Source organism: Sebastes umbrosus, chromosome 1 (genome assembly GCF_015220745.1).
Source record: "Sebastes umbrosus isolate fSebUmb1 chromosome 1, fSebUmb1.pri, whole genome shotgun sequence".
Classification (NCBI taxonomy): domain Eukaryota; kingdom Metazoa; phylum Chordata; class Actinopteri; order Perciformes; family Sebastidae; genus Sebastes; species Sebastes umbrosus.
In genome coordinates this window covers 1641071-1653989 of record NC_051269.1, presented here as the reverse complement: position 1 = coordinate 1653989, position 12919 = coordinate 1641071, and the positions used below count along the sequence as shown (strand labels likewise).

The window sequence follows — 12919 nt, the reverse complement described above, 5'->3', positions numbered from 1 at the left end:
GTTATAGTAGTTAGAAGTTAGAGTAGTTAGAGAAGTTAGAGTAGTTATAGTAGTTAGAAGTTAGAGTAGTTAGAAGTTAGAGTAGTTAGAGAAGTTAGAGTAGTTATAGTAGTTAGAAGTTAGAGTAGTTAGAAGTTATAGTTAGAGAAGTTAGAGTAGTTATAGTAGTTAGAAGTTAGAGTAGTTAGAGTAATTAGAGAAGTTAGAGTAGTTAGAGTAATTATAAGTTTGAGTAGTTAGAGTAGTTAGTAGTTGGAGTAGTTTGTAGTTAGAGTAGTTAAAAGTTAGAATAGTTAGAGTAGTTAGAATAGTCAGAGTAGTTATACGTTAGAGTGGGTAGAGTTAGAGTTGTTAGAGTAGGAAGAATAGTTAATGAAGTTAGAGTAGTTATAAGTTAGAGTAGTTAGAGTAGTTAGAAGTTAGAAGTTAGAGTAGGTAGAGTAAATAGTAGTTAGAGTAGTTAAAGTGAAAGTAGTTAGAGTAGTAAGTGTAAGCGCCATTTACTAGTGCCAAGTTTATGTTTATTGTTTTGATAATATTATTTGCTGAAGTTCAGTGAGAAATATATTTCAGTTAAATGTGAGAGAATATTATGACTATATATGGTGATTCCTTCCTGTATGTTTACCACTGTGAATTTGAGTTTAGTCCTGTGAGGCTTCCGTACACACGTGACTTAGGGACAGGAAGTGAACTTTTATTGTGAAATTACTTTTATTGTGAAAAGGTTCAGTTGTAAATAAATGAGTTACCGGCGGAGGAACACGGTTGTTTTACCGTTGCCGTTGGCGTTGCTACCAGGCCGACTCAACGCGTAAAACATTGTGATGTCATCCTTGAAGTGTGGTTATTGACAGAAAGTAAGTTAAGACGAAGATAGAAGTATGAAGACTAAAGATAGCCACTACAGTAAGGGTAGTTAGAGTAGTTCATAGTTAGAGTAGAGTAGTTAGAGTAGTTAGAAGTTGGAAGTTAGAGTAGTTAGAGTAGTAAGTATAGTTAGAGTAGTTAGATGTTAGAGTAGTTAGAAGTTAGAGTAGTTAGAGTAGTTCGAGTAGTTTGAGTAGTAAGGGTAGTTAGAGTAGTTAATAGTTAGATTAGTTAGAGTAGAATAGTTAGAGTAGTTAGAGTAGTTGGTAGTTAGTAGTTAGTAGTTAGTAGTTAGTAGTTAGAGTAGTTAGAGTAGTTAGAGTAGTTAGAGTAGTTAGTAGTTGGAGTAGTTTGAGACTGTTCAGGGTGGAGGGAGGGGAGGTGGACGGGTCAAACAGACACAAGACTTTCAACCAGGAGACCGCTGGTCATGTCCCGTGAAACTAAAAGTATTGCTCACTTATTATGTCACGTCAGTCTTTAGTCACTAGTCTCGTCGGTATGGTAAGTCCCATGAGTCACTAGTCAGTGAAGTTAACGTCAACCACGAACGTTTCCTAACCCTACCTAAGTGGTCGTGTGGACTAGTGTGTGTGTTTCTGTGTGTGTAAATGTATTTCTACCAGGGAGGTTTATGAGCTGATGACTTGTGTGTATTTGTGTGTTCATGTGTGTATCTGTGTGTTCATGTGTGTATCTGTGTGTTCATGCATGTAGTGTGTGTTCATGTGTGTAGTGTGTGTTCATGTGTGTAGTGTGTGTTCATGTGTGTGTGTGTGTGCATTCATGTGTGTTGACATCCACTGTGAGCCTTTACAGCTGCTGCCTCTGAGTGCATCTATGTGAATACACACATGTGCATCTGAGCATGTGTGTGTGTGTCATTTAAAACATGGCACAACATCCCATAATGAGCTTATCTGAGCTGATGAACATGAAGAGACGGAGGTGATTGGAGAGCAGTCTGATTCAACAGCAGAGATATATTTACCATTTGTGGGTGATAAACGGACCGATATGATCCTGGATGGGATTAACACACATTAACACTAAACCACTGAGTCCAGATTGAGGTGATCTATATCCTCCCCTAGTCTAAGCTCAATTTCCCTAAAGGCACCCACAGAGTTCTGTTCTCCCCTGCACAAATCAAACGGTCGGATCACATGTTCAAAGTTTTAATTAAAAAACACGCCGGCTGAAAAAAGAAATGAGAAAAGTAAAATGAATAAATGGTGTGTGTGTCCAGGGAGAGCAGTGGACTGGAGGGTGGAGGGTGGAGGTTTACTATAAAGACAGAAACATCCTGACTGATGGATGATTCACTATCACGACTGTAGGAAGAGAGTCTGACTGGATCCTCGTCTATGATGTTAACCTGGTAATAGCATTCTAAGCATGGGTGGCTATTTACTGAATGAACACAGAGTTTCCAGGGTTGATCGATGTATGGAAGCATCGGACTGAAAGAGAGGGGAGCAGGAGGGATGTGAGAGCACAGTGTGCACGAGAACAGAGGTAACAAATAACAGGACAACAGACGGAAAAGTCGAACGAGAGCCAGGTGAGACGTTACCTGATAGGTGCGCCACGTGACTGGGCGGGCTTCAGCAGGATGGTGATGGTGGTCTCGGTCTCGTTCAGAGGAGCCTCAGACTCATACTCCGGCATCATGGGAGCTGATTGGAGAGAAGAAACCAGGGAAGCAGTTAGTGAATGATGGAAGGCACAGAAGGTCCAGCAGGTCCATCACAACGAGCATAACTGAACTGACTGGAGCTGAAAGCACTAATGAATGATATATAATAATGAATGAATGTCAGTTAAACGGGTAGAAACGCACTGGTTCTCTTCATAAAGGGTTAATACACAGAGACACAATGCAACAGGAGTCTCAATGAAGCAATGAATGTTTCTCTGAAGGCCACATATAAAGTCTCCTGATGCAACATGTGAGCTCTACATATGTGTTCAGGTTGGTTTGGAAATGTGTGTAAACCATACCTCATTATTTTGAGTTGATATTAGGGCTGTCAATCAATAAAAATAGTTAATCACAATTCATCACATTTTTTTAATCCCTTTCAGATGATACCAGTATTTTATTCCAATCTGCATATCAAACCTTTGACTAATACTGTAATGAATATCAGAAAATATATAATATATATAGAGAGTATATAATATATCATGAACCACTTTCAAAAGAAATCAACAACTCTTTTATCGTATCATATCTTGACAACAGCGACCTTCTCCGGTGCTGTTAAGAGAAACACATCCCATAATATTCATGTTTTTAATTTCACATCTGTCATGCCCCCCCCCCCCCACCCTCCTCCATCTGCAGCTTTTAATTGAATTCTCTCCATCCTTCAGCCCCTGAATGAGATAATGCAGATTGGGGATGGCGTGACATTTGGAGGGAGACATCTCTGTTAAGTGTGGACGGGATTGTTTCTCTCCTCTCAGCAACATGTTGTTAAGATGTGAGAGGAAGACGGAGGAATGGAGGCTCGGTGGAAAGGTCACGCTAAAATCAGTGGAGGTGTGGACAGATAGGACGATGCTAATAACATGCTGATGACACATTTAGACCTCTGTGGTTCAATCAGCTCGCCACGCTGCCAGGAGGACATCAGTCCTGCTCTGATTCAGGTTTAATTCACAGAGAAAAAGGGGGGGGGGGGGGGGGGGGGGGGGGGGGGGGGGGGGGGGGGGGCATGGGTGTAGCATTCCATCTCAAATATACTCTACAGTATATACTAAAATAAAGTTATCTTATAACACATGTCCCATTAAAGCTCAACGCTTCTCTCGTTGCCGTGTCACTGAGCAGGAACATGATGAGAGAAGAGCGTTCCTGCTCAGCAGAGCCTCTCCGGAGGATACATCCACATGTATCACTTTATCTCTGCTTCATATCACACCTGGATTAAGTCAAGTGACATTGATCAATTATGTCATAAGATTAATAAACACGGAGGTGATAAACTGTCTTTGGATTCAAAGATTTCTGATGTTTTTATACTTGTAGAGAGTACTGTAGGTAATAACTCAACTTAAACATGAAAGGATGAAGAGACATAATGTTTGAAATTGAGACAGCAGAGACGAGGGGAGAGTAAAGAGGGACAGAAAGGGTTCAGAGAGACAAAGAGAGAAGAGTCGGTCATCAGAGAACAGCCTTCAGCTAACAGCCTGACTACTAACAGGGAGAGAAACACATCAACGTGTGACTTCATTTCACATTTCTTGCCATAACAGTTGATTGTTTTTCTGTTTTTTGGTGCCACAGACATTTTCTCTGGACCGAGGATGTAGACATGAACAGAGGGTTAAAGATGGAGAAAGAGAGTGGCATGCCTCCCCTCCACCCGGCCAACACTCCAGCCTTCAGCTGCTGTTACTGGAATAACAAGCAGGAGACAAATGTTACCCTCACATCAACAGACAGACATGTCTCAGAGTCTCTACCTGCTATCTTGGTGGAGATGCGGGTGGTGACGGGTGGCCCGAAGCCCTTGTTGGTGGAGGCTTTGAGGGTGAAGAAGTAGGTGGTCCCCGGGTAGAGACCTACGAACAGGTGATGGGTCTCGTTCCTCAGCTTGAATACCCGTCCCCTCTGGGTGGTCAGATCAGCGCTGGGGTCCAACGAGCTCAGGGCCTTGTAGGTAATCTAGAGATGGACAGGAGACACATTTCAGCTTCACTCTGTTTAAAAGAATCAACTTCAGCTCAGCTGAGGTCAGTTAAAGCTGCCAGACACTGTACCATGTTACAACCTCCTGCTCCTACTGGAACATTTAAGAAGTGCTGTTGTGTACTTCCTACTCCTACTGGACCATTTTAGAAGTGTTGTTGTGTACTTCCTGCTCCTACTGGAACATTTTTAGAAGTGTTGTTGTGTACTTCCTGCTCCTACTGGAACATTTTAGAAGTGTTGTTGTGTACTTCCTACTCCTACTGGACCATTTTAGAAGTGTTGTTGTGTACTTCCTGCTCCTACTGGACCATTTTAGAAGTGTTGTTGTGTACTTCCTGCTCCTACTGGAACATTTTAGAAGTGTTGTTGTGTACTTCCTACACCTACTGGAACATTTTAGAAGTGTTGTTGTGTACTTCCTGCTCCTACTGGACCATTTTAGAAGTGTTGTTGTGTACTTCCTACACCTACTGAGTGATGTTCTCATTTAGTGGCTGATTGAAGGTTGAATTATGGATTATGTCTTTCTGTGCAACATTAGAAATTGTTTTCATGTTCAGTCCAACACATAAACAGTAATTTAACCTCCAACCAGAGAATCAATGTCTGTTATTAAAGCGGCGGTTTGTGTGTCTCCCCATGACGTCCACTCTGAGACCAGAACTAACGCAGCACCATTAGAAGCACTTCAGTAGTTCTTCTGTTAAAAGAACCGTCGATGTCTGTCGTAATGCTGCTGCTGGCCAGTTTCCACCACGCGCACACACACACACACACACACGCACGCACGCACACGCACACATGCACACGCACACACACTGAGGACGGCTGTCACTGTGAATGACAGTCAGTACAAAACAGTATTGACTGGTGGAAAAAAACACATTAATAGCAGTTCAACCCCAAACACACTCCAGCCCTTCAATATGTTTGTGCGTGTGTGTGTGTGTAAGTGTGTGTGCGTGTGTGTGTGTGTGTGTGTGTCTAAGTGCTTTCAGTTTGTCTGTCAGCCTCCAGTGAGAGTAAAAATACCAGCTGTATCCAGCGTGGAGGCCAGGTGAGAAGCAGAATGAATAAAATGAAGCAAAAGGCGCTCGCTGGAGCGGACACCTCCACCAACGTAAATGTTTCTCCGGCCAGCAGAGCTACAGCCGCCACAACGCTTCATGCTTCCTGTCATTTGTCTTGTGGGTTTGATTTCCTGACCCAACAGAAACAGAGGGCAGCGGCGCTGTGTAGCTGACTGCCAACTTTCCCAAAAGCAGGACTGGAGCATCATAAAATACACAATAACTCATTCTCATACTCACATCCTACAGGAAATATACTGTAGTAAGCTAGTCTCGGTAGTCGCTGTTACTGGTGTTACACGGTCGGTTATACTCTGTGATATCACCAGACAAAACATAAACAAACTAGACAGGCTGAAGCAGGAAAAGCCAACACTAGGATCAGCATTGATTCATGGAGAGACCTTCGTCTGGTCAGCTAACATTACTGCCAAGCAGCTGAAATATAGAGTGATATTGTGCTTTTAGCTGACGTGTGTCTCCTCACTGTTTTGATCAATGCTTGTTCATGTCTATGTAGAGCGAGCAAAAGCGTGAGCAACAGGATGCTGACTTTTGTTGACTAAACGGCCACAGGTGAAGCTGTTAACAAGACATTTAAACTAAATCCACACCGAAAGCAGAGTTAGTTACTGAAGCAGAGAGTTAGTTACTGAAGCAGAGAGTTAGTTACTAAAGCAGAGAGTTAGTTACTAAAGCAGAGAGTTGTTACTGAAGCAGAGAGTTAGTTACTAAAGCAGAGTTTGTTACTGAAGCAGAGTTAGTTACTAACGCAGAGAGTTGTTACTGAAGCAGAGTTGTTACTGAAGCAGAGTTAGTTACTGAAGCAGAGTTAGTTACTGAAGCAGAGAGTTGTTACTGAAGCAGAGAGTTGTTACTGAAGCAGAGTTAGTTACTGAAGCAGAGTTAGTTACTGAAGCAGAGTTAGTTACTGAAGCAGAGAGTTAGTTACTAACGCAGAGAGTTGTTACTGAAGCAGAGAGTTGTTACTGAAGCAGAGTTAGTTACTGAAGCAGAGAGTTAGTTACTAACACAGAGAGTTGTTACTGAAGCAAAGAGTTAGTTACTGAAGCAGAGTTAGTTACTAACGCAGAGAGTTGTTACTGAAGCAGAGAGTTGTTACTGAAGCAGAGTTAGTTACTGAAGCAGAGAGTTAGTTACTGAAGCAGAGTTAGTTACTGAAGCAGAGAGTTAGTTACTAACGCAGAGAGTTGTTACTGAAGCAGAGAGTTGTTACTGAAGCAGAGTTAGTTACTGAAGCAGAGAGTTAGTTACTAACACAGAGAGTTGTTACTGAAGCAAAGAGTTAGTTACTGAAGCAGAGAGTTAGTTACTAACGCAGAGAGTTGTTACTGAAGCAGAGAGTTGTTACTGAAGCAGAGTTAGTTACTGAAGCAGAGAGTTAGTTACTAACGCAGAGAGTTGTTACTGAAGCAAAGAGTTAGTTACTGAAGCAGAGAGTTAGTTACTGAAGCTGAGAGTTAGTTACTGAAGCAGAGAGTTAGTTACTGAAGCAGAGAGTTAGTTACTGAAGCTGAGAGTTAGTTACTGAAGCTGAGAGTTAGTTACTGAAGCTGAGAGTTAGTTACTGAAGCAGAGAGTTAGTTACTGAAGCAGAGAAAGACATAGAAACAGTTGGAGAGAAAGAGTGAATGCTCGAATGCTGTCCAGCTTCAGATACATACACACTGATATAAGAGAGAGAGATATTTCATTTAATGTCTGATTATCTTTAAGTTTATTACCATTTGGGATAATTGTTCTTCGTTTGCATGTCGATGAAAAAGTCTGAATAGTAAACTGAAGCTTTTCAGCTGAATGGCTCATATTAAATTTAAATACAGGATTCAGTAAAAATTACTGTTGTGACAAAATGCCCATTGAATAGAAATAAAAAGTGAATAGAAATGGAGAGAAAGAAAGGGATGAAAACGGTGTGAAGGAGAAAAGTGAAGGCTGAGAATGAAGGAGAGAGAACGAGGCTGATCCAACCTGAGACGGAGGTGAAGCAAAGAGGAAGAGACGGAAGACAAGTGATGGAGGCGGATGTCTGTGTAACACGGCTACCTCGGAGGCTGAAGGTCGTGTGTGTGTGTGTGTGTGTGTGGATTGTGGATATGTCTAATGTTATTCTGGATAGTCAAGGTGAGCTATTAAATGCTAACACAGCTTGCAGTAGGGACTGGCCTTAGGGATTGGCCGTAGGGACTGGCCGTAGGGACTGGCCGTAGGGACTGGCCGTAGGGATTGGCCACAGGGACTCGCCGTAGGGACTCGCCGTAGGGACTGGCCGTAGCGACTGGCTGTTGCGATCCGCCGTAGGGACTGGCCGTTTGGATCCGCCGTAGGGACTGGCATTAGGGACTGGCCGTAGGGACTGGCCGTAGGGACTGGCAGTAGTGACTGGCCATAGGGACTGGCCGTAGGGACTGGCCGTTGGGATCCGCCGTAGGGACTGGCCGTAGGGACTGGCCTTGGGGATCCGCCGTAGGGACTGGCCGTAGGGACTGGCCGTAGGGACTGGCCGCAGGGACTCGCCGTAGGGACTGGCTGTAGCGACTGGCTGTTGGGATCCGCCGTAAGGACTGGCCATAGGGACTGGCCGTAGCGACTGGCTGTTGGGATCCGCCGTAGGGACTGGCCGTTTGGATCCGCCGTAGGGACTGGCCGTAGGGAATGGCCGTGGGGATCCGCCGTAGCGACTGGCCGTTTGGATCCGCCATAGGGACTGGCCGTAGGGAATGGCCGTGGGGAGCCGCTGTAGGGACTGGCCGTTTGGATCCGCCGTAGGGACTGGCCGTAGGGAATGGCCGTGGGGATCCGCTGTAGGGACTGGCCGTTTGGATCCACCGTAGGGACTGGCCGTAGGGACTGGCCGTAGGGACTCACCGTAGGGACTGGCCGTAGGGACTCGGCGTAGGGACTCGGCGTAGGGACTCAGCGTAGGGACTGGCCGTAGGGACTCCCCGTAGGGACTGGCCGTAGGGACTCGCCGTAGGGACTGGCCTTAGGGACTGGCCGTAGGGACTCGACGTAGCGACTGGCCGTAGGGACTGGCCGTAGGGACTCACCGTAGGGACTGGCCGTAGGGACTCACCGTAGGTACTGGCCGGGGGGACTGGCTGTAGGGACTGGCCGGGGGGACTGGCTGTAGGGACTGGCCATAGGGACTCGCCGTAGGGACTGGCCTAGGGACTGGCCGTAGGGACTGGCCGTAGGGACTCACCGTAGGGACTGGCCTAGGGACTCACCGTAGGGACTGGCCGTAGGGACTCACCGTAGGGACTGGCCTAGGGACTGGCTGTAGGGACTCACATTGTCCTTTGTCCCAGTGTTTGAATGTGGCCCTGAGAGCTGTGCAGTGAGCATTTAGATGAACACACTCGGACTTTTCCTCTCTTCTTTCTCATGTTGTTCTTTAGTTTGGTTGCCAGTGAACTGAGAAAGTCAAACTTTTCCCAGCTCTTAACCCCCCCCCCACACACCTCCCCCGGGTGGGTGGAAGCAGACAGGCAGCTCAACGCCCCTCAGACCGAGGACCTCGGGACCGAACCTTTAGCCAATAGAAGCCGGCGGTGTAAAATGCAGCAGAGAGCCTGGCTGCCGTCTCCCCGGCCTGAGAGTCGGCCTGGCTGGCTGAATAAAACATGTTAAATCAATAGCTATTTATACAGACGGGGACCTGGGGGCTGGAACAATAAAATATCATCTATTTCATCTACGCTGCACTTCTGCTTTGCACATCGATGCCGCTTATTTTATCAGTCATGAATGGCTCTCTGGATCTTTATGGGCTTCACGCTCTCCTGCTCTTCCTCTCTCTTTGACTTTACTCTCTCTCTCTCTCTTTCTCTCCATATTACATCTCTGTTTTATCACTCTCTCCATTGACTTACACCCATCTCTCCATCTCTCTCTCTCTTTCAGAAGGAGAGAAGTTTGGGTCATAAACCTCAGGTGGACTCTCTCTTTCTGTCCCCATCCCCTCCTCTCTCTAGTTGATGTACTTGGAATCGGTAGAGCCGTAAAGCTCAGGTTGTTTTATTGGTCAATGAAAAGGCAGGCGCACAGCGGGGCAGTGCATCTTGGGTAATAGAGTGTGAGTCTGTGAGGGATAACTCACCAGAGGGAGGGTGTGTGTGTGTAAGTATGTGATTGAATTAGTGTGTCGGATGGAGAAAGGAGAAGACAGAGGTAGAAAAGGGAGGAAGAGAGAAAGAAAAATAAAGAATATCAGGGTTGTCAATCCATTCAAATATTGAATCGTGATGAATCGCATGATTGTCCATAGTTAATCACTATTAATCACAAATTAATCACAAATTAATCTCACGTGTTTTATCTGTTCTAAATGAACCTTAAAGGGAGATTTGTCAAGTATGTAATACTCTTATCAACATGGGAGTGGACAAATATGCTGCTTTATGCAAATGTATGTATATATATATTATTGTAAATCAATTAACAACACAAAACAGTGACAGATATTGTCCAGAAACCCTCACAGGTACTGCATTTAGCATAAAACAATATGCTCCAATCATAACATGGCAAACTGCAGCCCAACAGACAACAACAGCTGTCAGTGTGTCAGTGTGCTGACTTGACTATGACATGGTTGGTACTGATGGATTCATCAAGTTCTATAGTTTACTATGATACCAGTAGTAGTAGTAGTAGTAGTAGTCTGACATGGTTGGTACTGATGGATTCATCAGGTTTTATAGTTTACTATGATACCAAGATCTTCACTCTAGCTTTAACACTGAGCCACTACAACCTAAAAATCACAAGTTGTGTTGATGTGTTAAAGAAATTAGTGGCGTTAAAACTAATTTCTGTTAACGTGTTATTATCCCGTTAACTTTGAGAGCACTAAATAATATATATGTAAAGAGAGATGGATGGTCAGATGAGAGATGTAAAGACAGAAAATATAATATATGTAGGGCGCCGCACCTTCAATATTACAGTTCTTCTGATATTTCACGAAGAATTATTCCTCATTTTTAGTTTATTTTCCTGCAAATGTCAAGCGTCAATTTCCACTCCAGTCTTTGCAAAGTAAAACTCCTCAGTTAGGTTTAGTAAAAGATGGTGGTTTGGGTTCAAATAACTCTGAACTAACTCAAGTACAGAAGTTACCTGACAAAGACTCGTCACAGGACGAGAAGATATTTCTCACCTGCCAATATATGATGTTTTAATAAAGCCGTCATAAAAGGAAAGAAATGCCATGAATGTTGTACCAGTGTGCATGTGTCTGTTAGTGTGTTCCTATGTATGTGCACGTACCACTGTGTGTATGTGTGTGTGTGTGTGTGTGTGTGTGTGTGTGTGTGTGTGTGTGTGCATGCAGGAGATTGATGCTGCAGCTTTTACTAGCAGCCCCCTTCATCAAACACACCACAGTGCACACAGTGTGTGTGTGTGTACGTGTGTTTGCGTGTGTGCGTGTGTGTGTGTGTGTGTGTGTGTGTATGATGTGAGGTGCATTGTGGGATCGGTGTTGTAAAAATGATATTTCAATTCATTTTTTTTGTTGCATTGTTTCCTCTGTTTGTTTTATTAGGAAGCAGCCTCATCCCTCTCTCTCTCTCTCTCTCTCTCTCTCCGCTGCTGTCCTCTGTCCTGGAGAATTAAACACTGGGTTCTCTCTGTTCTCTCTCTCTCTTTTATTCTCCCGTTCTCTAACTACTGGAGTGGACTTTCAGATGGTTTAGCATCTCTCTACCTTTTAAGCGTTTAGTAGACGCTCTCATCCGGCGCAGATTAATAATAATAATAATAATAGATTAAACTTATATAGCACTTTTTAGGATCTCAAAGACGCTTTACACATTCGGGGGGAAAAACGGTGTGAGACAAACAGTAGACGAACTACAAAAAACAGGCGACATACACAGGCACACTCTCATACATACACACTGACAAACGGGTCAGGGGAGGGGGGGCTACAAGTAAGCAGAGGAGAAGAGATGGGTTTTGAGGCGGGACTGGAATATGGTGAGGGAATCTGAGTCTCTGATGGGTTTTGGGAGGGAGTTCCACAGCTTGGGAGCTGCCCTGGAGAATGCTCTGTCACCAAAGCTGCAGAGGTTGGACTTGGGGGGGGAAAGTAGACCAGCTGAAGTGGATCTGAGGGACCGTTGAGGTTGGTAGGGGGAGAGGAGGTCAGAGAGATAAAGGGGGGCCAGTTGGTGGAGGGCTTTGTAGGTGAGGGTCAGGATTTTGTATGAGATCCGGTGGGAGACAGGGAGCCAGTGAAGATCTTTCAGGACTGGAGTGATGTGATTCCCGCGGTACAACTGAATAACGTTGCTTTCACTTCCTGCCTGTAACTCTCTCTGATCCATTCTACATCTCAGGGGCTGCATGGGACTGCCCAACACTATCACATCACTAACCCTGGATTCTATAGGTGTTTCATCTTCTCTGTCTCATAAAACCTTTGTTACCTTTGCTCTGTTCTATACAGACATATCCTGTATTTCTCACTTCGTCAACCTTTTCTTCTTCCTTTTAAAGCCCACACGTTAGAATATGTTCATGAGATGGAAGTGATTCTATTTCATGTGTTTTGTCTTTTGCACCATTCAGCAGGCTTCCTCTTATACATGAGATTTAAAGAAACATTGAGAGCAAAAAACAGTCATGTAATTCAACAACTGTGCTAATAACAAAACCGGCTGATATGTCAAATAATCAATAGAAGAAGCATCTTCCCCCTGTGGCTCCACTACTACTATCCTGTCTCTAACGTCTCCTCAGACAACGGTTCCTGTGATATCTAAAGAAAAAGTCGTTCCTCCTTCTCGTTTGTTTTCCTACGAATGTCCAGCAACACGTGACATTTTACACTCGTTAAATGCAAACAGCCTTTTCAAAATAAACTTCCGTTTTCACAGGAAACTACTTCTTTAAGTTTAGGCAATAAAGCTCCTTAGTTAGGTTCAGTAAAAGATGGTGGTTTGAGTTCAAATAACTCCAGAAGTGCAGTAACTGAAATACAGAAGTTACGTGACAAATAAATCAACGTTGACTTCAGACAGGACATGCACATTGTGGAAGTCCCAGTTATGTCACAAAACCAAACGCCAACGTGTCTGGAATCATATCGTCACCCGGCAATGAGCTGTATTCACATACAGTGACATCACACTGACTGTGTCTAGCAGCCACACGTCGCTAATGCGGTATGAACCCAGAATAAACAGATTGAGCTGTGATTTAATATCAATAAACAGATCAAAATGATGCTGAAATAACGACA

At 44.2% G+C, this 12919-nt stretch overlaps 1 protein-coding gene across 1 annotated transcript in view; it reads right to left on the bottom strand.

Annotated features, from left to right (window-relative positions):
• ptprt (protein tyrosine phosphatase receptor type T) overlaps window positions 1–12919 on the bottom strand; it is a 382622-nt gene that overhangs the window by 157238 nt on the left and 212465 nt on the right. The window contains 2 exon segments of the mRNA XM_037782155.1: window positions 2447–2549; window positions 4348–4549. Coding sequence (XP_037638083.1) covers window positions 2447–2549; window positions 4348–4549 — 305 coding nt within the window.